Genomic DNA, 8,184 nt, shown 5'->3' on the forward strand with positions numbered 1-8,184 from the left:
TAGTATCGGGTAAGGTGTTTGGCTCTCCTCCGGTTTGTAAAGGGAGCTTGTTACGGCCTTTTTACCGGTTGTTTATAAAAGTATACGTTTCAAATATAAAAAACGTTAAGATTAATAATATAATATGTACATACTTTTATACAATTTCCATATAAGTATAAAACTTCAGTTGAATACATATTTATATGTATCGTGACCATACATGTATCGTATACACTATACGAACCAAACATATACTGGCCGAACAACATAGATACCATTATTAGCATTCGTATTTATAATTATCCATCGATGTAATATTCTAATACAACGACTGGATAAGTTTACCTAGTTTGTAAATTATAGAAATTAATAATTTTAGTTATAAGCTCCAAGAGTATATTCCAAAGATTTCATGATTTGATTTTTGAAAACCTCGATCATCATTAACAAAAACTCTGCAAAATGTCCACCTTCTCCTTTGTTACCTCATCTTTGTTAATTTCTAAATTAAGCTCCAATTTACACCATTGAGAGTGAATCCTTATGCTCTTATTGTTATTGTTGCTACAAAATCAACATTGTTGGACATGAACTTCTCCAGTAGTGCAAGAAGAAGATCATTCTAGTTCGCGGTGGTCTTGATGGAGTTGCTTCTATGTATCTCGATTGTCTTCATAGGTTGTAAACCCCATAAATGATTTGTTAAAAGATACACATGCCAACACCTCTTGAAAACTCAAAACTGTTAAGTTAGTATACTATATAGAATAATCAAATCTCAACATATGTTTATAAATCATAAGTGTAATATTATGAAATCCGTCCCAAGAGAATGTACTAGAGAAGGAAACTGGTGTTCACCTTACCTTTTATTATGTTATAGTAGATGATAGGTTAGAACCTCACTACTGAAGTATACATCTACATTGTTGATTGCTTTTTATATAAACTATTCAAAGGGAAAATATTAAAATTTCTCTTTATGAAGATAGATTCTTGTTTTGCCCCCTCAAAAATCGATTTTCAGTTATGTCCCCTCCGAAAACGTTGTCGACTGCGTGTCGTTTAGTCGTCACGACGTGTTTTTTCGTCCAACAAGAAGATGACACGTGTCATCAAAATCTATTGGGAAACTTGAAAAATCTATGCGTCGACGGGAATCTTGAAAATCTATGCGCCTGGCGGGAAAATTGAAAAATCTATGTGTAGCAACAGGAAACTTGAAAAATCCATGCCCCCAACGGGAAATTCATAAATTCTATTCGTCCCGACGGGAAACTTGGAACTTTTTATGCGCTCGGACGTGGAATTTGAAAAATCTAAGCATCCGTACCAAAGAACAAAATTTAGTATGGCCCTACCAAATACTTATCCAAAACATTAGACCAACTTCTTTGATGACATATGTCGTCTTCTAGTTGGACAAAAAACCCATCATCCGACAAAAAACCATGTTACAGGTGTTTGAGGGCGGTATTTATAGAAGTTTTGGATTTTGTGGACATTTCATATACCTCTACTCAAAAAAGAACATAATTTTCATAAATCCTCTACTCATCAAATGACACAAAAACAGAATCTCAAACCCTCTAACCATCATTCATGACATATAAACTAATCCAATTAAATACCTGAATTAAAAAACTTAACAAGTAAGAGTATTTAAATTGAATAAACTAATATCACATGGACCATTTCTGTAACATGGCAATAACACCAGGATATATTTCCAAACATAAAGATATCATCAAACCGCTGGCATACGTGGCACCAGCTCATTCCCGCACGCACCATTCTTTCACAAACTTAAAACACCACAATCCAATCCATAGTACAACTCCTTATGCACCAAGTACAACTCACTAATCCCGTCTTACTATTATTCCAACCCTGGGAAATATATTCCAGCCTGTAATCTCTCTGTCTCGCTTATCTCCCTTCATATTTATATATCTAAATTCCCACTTTTTAATTTTATTATCAAATCAAATTGGGGGTTTTCTTTTCAATTGCTTATGCTCTTCGTAAATTAAGTTCCATCAATTGAACCAGAGGACGCAATGGATCCGTGTCCGTACGTTCGAATTGTCATCGGAAGTTTAGGTTTAAAATTCTCCGGGGCCGGCACCGGTACTACTCCGGCGTACTGCAAGATTAAACTCAAGAACTACAATACCCAGTTCGCAGAAATCAGTTCTGTCGTCGATGGAGATGCCAATCAACTCAACGATCAAGTGCAAGCTTGCTTTAATTTGAAGAAATCGGAGTTTGATAAGGTGGTCGATAAATCCAACATGTTGAAGATTGAGGTTTATTCGGGTCGGAGGACTAACCCGGTTTGTGTGTTTGGTGGCGGGTCGGGTAAATTAATTGGGGTTGTGACGGTCGGGTTGGATTCTGAGGCAGTGGAGTGCGGTGGGAATAGAGGGTGTGTGGTGGTTCGTAACGGGTGGGTTGGGATTGGTGATCGGAGCTCCAAGAACCCGGTGTATCTGCATTTGAGTATTCGGGTCGAGCGTGACCCGAGATTCGTTTTCGAGTTTGATGGTGAACCGGAGTGCAGTCCGCAAGTGTTTCAGGTTAATGGGAATGTCCGTCAAGCGGTTTTCACTAGCAAATTTAGCTTCCGAAGCAACCGAGATCAGAATTTAAGATCCGAGTAAGTTTTATTATATTTTGCACTATTTGGATATATTTACATACAATTTGTTTGATAAAATGCTGATTTAAGGTACTAAAAGTAGGTTTATCTTTTTCACAGTTCTTCGCTATCGGAATCAAACAATTCGAAAAGCTGGTTAAGGTCGATGCGGAACGATAAAGAGAAGGCGGCGAAGGAGCGAAAAGGATGGTCGATAACAATCCACGACCTGTCAGGGTCGCCTGTGGCCATGGCTTCAATGGTGACACCGTTTGTCCCGTCATACGGGACAGACAGTGTCAGTCCATCAAATCCAGGTGCTTGGCTGATCCTTAGACCAGGCCAGAGCACCTGGAAGCCGTGGGGCCGGCTGGAGGCCTGGAGGGAGTCCAAATGCAAGGACTCCCTCGGTTACCGGTTCGAGCTACTCCCTGAAGCCACAGTGAGTGGGCTCGACCCTGTAACCTTAGCGAACTCCACCATCGGTTTGAAAACTGGTGGGAAGTTCGTTATAGACATGAGCAATGCGAGTTCGCCCATGACCACCCCGAACGGGAGTTTCGGGTCGGGATCCGGGTCGAGCTCGGATTTCGAATTCGGGTCATGGGCGCATTTGATGTACCAAGGGTTCGTGATGTCGTCGTCGGTGGGGGGTGCGGGGCGGGGGGTTAAGCCGGAGGTGGAGGTGGGGATTCAGCACGTGACGTGCACGGAGGATGCCGCGGCATTTGTGGCGTTGGCGGCAGCGATGGATCTGTGTGTGGATGCTTGCCAGCCGTTCTCTAGGAAACTCAGACCGGAGCTCCGGCATGATGGCGAATAGTCCGTATTTTGCTTGTTTTTATTTGTTTATGGTTTTGCCGCTTTTGAATATGCTAGAAGAAAAAGAGAGAGAGGGGGTACAGTCAAATTTAAATTTGTGTGAGTTTGGAATTTTGAATGCTTGTACAGGTTTCTTTTTTGTTTGAAAAACCAATTTTAGATGGTTTGCTTATTTGAATTAGTTGATTTTATACTCATTTAATTATGCTTTAAGTTAATTATGTGTATGATGATTTTATTAGTTAAAGATGTACTAAACGTTTCGTAATGGCTTGTATATATGGACACTTACACGTGTTTTACATCGATTTAAGACACAATGAAATAAAAACTTGTGCCAGTTCTTCATATACTAATATTGGTATTAATGTTGTTTGGTTGAAAATCTTGTGATGATTCTCCATTTACAACAATATTTATACCATTAATTTAACATTTATATCGGAATGTCAAAAACAATTAAATGAGGTTGCGAAACCATAAAATAAGTATCAGAATTGAATTGATGTTTGGTCGGAATCGGTTCATTTCGTCACATTATCGCTACGATATCGGCTTTCGTGTAACTTACGATATCATAAAATACTCTATTTTGAAAACACTTTCAGATGGGAATGTCCAGAAAAAAGAACACGTCTTTAGTTTTGTTTAAAAGGTTAACGAAGGCATGCTATCAGAGAAAAATCAAATTAAATGAAAGTTACATGTAACGGTTTCATTAATATCGATATTGACACCGATATTGTTCTATCGAAATCATTCAGTTCGTCAAGATACTAATATGGTAGTGACCCTCATAGAGGTTAAGAAACAAAAAGAATAATGTATTTTGAATACGACTCCATTTTCAACAAGAATGATCAAACTAAATAAAATGTAAATGGGTTAAATACGCATAGTATTTAAAGTATATAAAGTGAAACTAAAAAAATGCACTATTCGTAATGACATCTATTTAAATGTAAGACAAATAATGCGTTAAGTGCTAAGCATTCGGAATGAGGGTATTGTTTTACAAAGGGCTGTAAATTGTTCCGTATTACTTAATCCGCAATGCCCTACGTATTTTATCATGTCGTATTGTGTTGGCCACAATTAAAATCATGTCGTGTTTTAGGTTTATCATTGAATGCTAACTTGCAGGAATAAAAGGAATTCACATCTACTTAGCAATGATTTAAGTAAAAGTTTAAACAACCAAATTTGGAGCTAAAAGCCTAAAATGAACCTTTTCTTTTTTAAATTGGTGTTAATCATGTTCCTGGAATGTATTAAAAATGTGGGTCATCGTATTTTAATGATTTATATGAGATGAAGACGTTATTAACCATATAGGTTATATATAATTACACGTTATATAATATTGAAATCATGAGTAACACGTTTTCACATTAAGAACTATGGAGCAAGATGCATGTTCTTGTAAAGCAAGTTTAAAGGTTTTTTTTAATCTCCTATTTTTGTAACAATAACTTTTTTTTAAACCAATAATCATCATCTTGAATCTACAAATTTATCTAGTTTTTTTTTACTCGAACCTTCAACTACTTGGCAAGACCACTCTCATTAGCAAACCTTTCTAGGTTTGTTTTATTATTTGAAATAAAAAAAATCAAAAAAAAAAAAAACAAAGAAATAGAGCAAACGGTTCACGGTGCTGTAAACGAACCGGTCGAAAACAAACAAGACCTTGTTCGTGTTCCTTCGTTAAGGAAATTAATGTGCGTGAACGGTTCACGAACACAAACGAACACAAATAAAATTGGCATAGCCTAGAGATTAAGACCGATGTATTCATCAATATGAATAATGAAACATGTAAATGAATTGAACGAACACGAACAATGGCATGTTCGTATTCATTCATTTAACTTTAAACGAACACGAACACTTAATCGAACAAATATTTATGTTCATGTTCGTTTATTTAAAAAATGAACATTTGTGTTCGTTTATGTTCGTTTGTTTAAATTCTAAACGAATATAACTGAACAAAGATAAAAGAACATATATGAATACAAACAAATATAAATGAAAACTTTTAAATGAACAAATATAAAACTTTATTAGATGATTCATTCAAATAATATTTAATTATTTTTTTATTAATACATAAACAAACATAAATAAACAGACATAAACGAACATAAATAAGCGAACATAAACGAACGTTCATGAACATAAATGAACGAACGGAACATGTGTTCATGTTCGTTCGTTTAATTAAACGGACACACACTTTGTGTTCATGTTCGTTCGTTTATTAAATAAACGAACATAAACGAACTTCCCGCCAAACAAATCACGAACAGTTCACCGAACATTCGGTTCGTTTACAGGCCTATGTTCACCCCACCAACCCCCAGTTTGCAAACCCATTCATTGTCACATGTCAGCATTTTAATGGACTACTTTTTAGTTTATTATTCATTTTTCTTTCACACTAATTAGTTTAATTATAATATTGATTTTTTAATAACTTTTAATAATTAAGTTTTTTAAAAAAATCTAAAAATACGACCTTACTTTTTTTTGAACACGCCAGTATAAATTTTATTAAAAATAGAGTTTAAAAAATATTTTTAATGTAATATAGACATCAACTGGTGACAAGGAAGCTTAAGTGAAGATGATGAACAAACTTTTTAATACTCTATTCAACGAATAGGAAATTTATCCAGTTATATGACTAATAGGAAACAATTTCGCAATAGAAAAACTCATATCGCTTTAAAGAACGATTTATTTGAGCATACATAGCAAAAATTTAGCAATTTATGTGGTTTGTATCATTTATAAATTTAATTTTTTATTTTAAGCTACAATTGTAATTTTTTGTCTACTTTATTGAGTATGTTTGATGAACATACATTTTTTATATAACTTTTTTAAATATTGTAAGTTAAATATATTGTTTGTTTATTAAATAAAAATGTATTTTTTATATTTCTAGTCACCTTTAATAAAAAGTAACAATTATAAGTTATATTTATTTAAAAAATATATATTGAAGATTGGGTTGCCAATGAGTGTGTAAAATTTGGTTTGATTTGGTTGTGTAGGTGAAAGAGAGAGAAATTAATTTAATAATAAAGATTGGGTTGAGTTAGTTTGTGAAGATAATAGTTTAAGAACAACTTTATGTACACACTTGAAAAAATTTAGATGAACAGTTCATGAACATAAACGAACGTAAACGGACATAATTAAACAAAGGTAAATGAACATAAATAAACATATGTGAACAAACATAAAGAAACACAAACAAACATAACGAATATAAATAAACACACTTAAATGAACACAAACGAACATATATAAAACATTAAGTGGATGACTTATTTAATGTTTCATTCAAAATTGAATATAAATGGATCAAAATATGTCCAAGCATATTACAAACTTCCTTACAAGAAATTAACTTAAAATCCAAAAAAATATATTCACAATATTAAAAAACGACAAATGTTAAGAAAAACCCCGGTAATACAGAGTCTAAAAACTAGTTTAACTAATAGTTAGGGTAGAAAATTAAGTGCAGATAAAGATATAAGTGAAAAAAAAATTAAATTTAGTTTTGAAAATTAATAGATAGGTGGCGAACTAATTTACTTTTGAAAACTAATAATCAGATAAAAAGAATTAATAATTAGATGAGGAAAATCAAAATTTAAAATTTACAATTTTAACATATTTAAATAGTGTTCTTTAAAAGTAATATATCTAAATAAAAGTTTATAAAACAACTATTTATTAACTCACTTGTTATAAATTTGATCAGCCCACTTATTTAACAAGCTGTGTTCTAGATCGTTTTTATAATTGCGGCATTTACGTATATATTAATGTTATTTTTATTTTAAAACAAAAGTATAAAAAATAACTCAATTTGCTTGGGTTATCTTGTTGGAATTATGAACGGTTCGGGTCAAGTCAACGCAAGCCGACCCGATTGTGGCCCGGTAAAAGTTACACCGAAGGTAATAAACAATAAGCCCGATTAATTGGTTAATTGGGCTAGACACAACACTAATCAAAGCTAATGGTGATTAAGGCTTTTAGTTTGGTTAAATGGGTTCAAGCCCATTGGGTTTATTTAAGATTAAACCCTAACCATCTCTACATATAATATGATATTATGATGTTAGAGATTAACCAAGACAAAAAAAACTAAAACCCTAGCCATCCTTGCATCAACACCAGCCGCCACCACTAATCAGCCATCTTTTGCCGCCGAAAACCTCCGTCGCCGGAAGCCTACCCTGCCGGAAAAACGTGCCGCCGCCAGAATACCACTGCAGGGACTGCTGCTGTCGTTTTGCTGCTGCTGTTCGCCGGACCGCCGCCTGCTACCGCCGTCCGCCGCCGCCTGCTGCTGTCTGCCGCCGGAATATTTGTTGGTCTTTCGTGTCAACCTCTAGCAACGTTTGTTATCCTTCGGTGTCTCACCCGGTTTTGATAACCGAGGTATAAACCTCTAAACTAGATCTATGGTTGATTATATTTTATCGTGCTCGTATATGTTGTAATCGGATCCGAGTTTGGGTTTCCGGTTCGCTTAATTATTTGCTATCCGCTGCGTTTTATAATTCATTTAAATATATAAATTATTAATATTTATTGAAACAAAAATAATTAACTAAAACGGATTAATATAACTTGACCATTTTCGTTCCGAACCACCGTTGAAACCCAACAGTGGTATCAGAGCCGCGGTTACAACGTACGAGTCGATCCCG

At 34.5% G+C, this 8,184-nt stretch overlaps 1 protein-coding gene across 1 annotated transcript; it reads left to right on the forward strand.

Moving 5' to 3' along the window:
- The first annotated feature begins 1,956 nt into the window (after window positions 1-1,956).
- On the forward strand, window positions 1,957-3,649 carry LOC143591613 (uncharacterized). Its single transcript, XM_077071771.1, has 2 exons — window positions 1,957-2,641; window positions 2,744-3,649. The coding sequence occupies exons 1-2, from the start codon at window positions 2,043-2,045 to the stop codon at window positions 3,444-3,446; spliced, it is 1,302 nt and encodes a 433-aa protein (XP_076927886.1). The 5' UTR covers window positions 1,957-2,042; the 3' UTR covers window positions 3,447-3,649.
- The last annotated feature ends 4,535 nt before the right edge of the window (window positions 3,650-8,184 follow it).

The sequence above is a fragment of the Bidens hawaiensis genome, unplaced genomic scaffold (genome assembly GCF_021521415.1).
Source record: "Bidens hawaiensis isolate Kalapana, Puna unplaced genomic scaffold, B.hawaiensis_p1.1 tig00039951_1, whole genome shotgun sequence".
Taxonomy (NCBI): Eukaryota; Viridiplantae; Streptophyta; class Magnoliopsida; order Asterales; family Asteraceae; genus Bidens; species Bidens hawaiensis.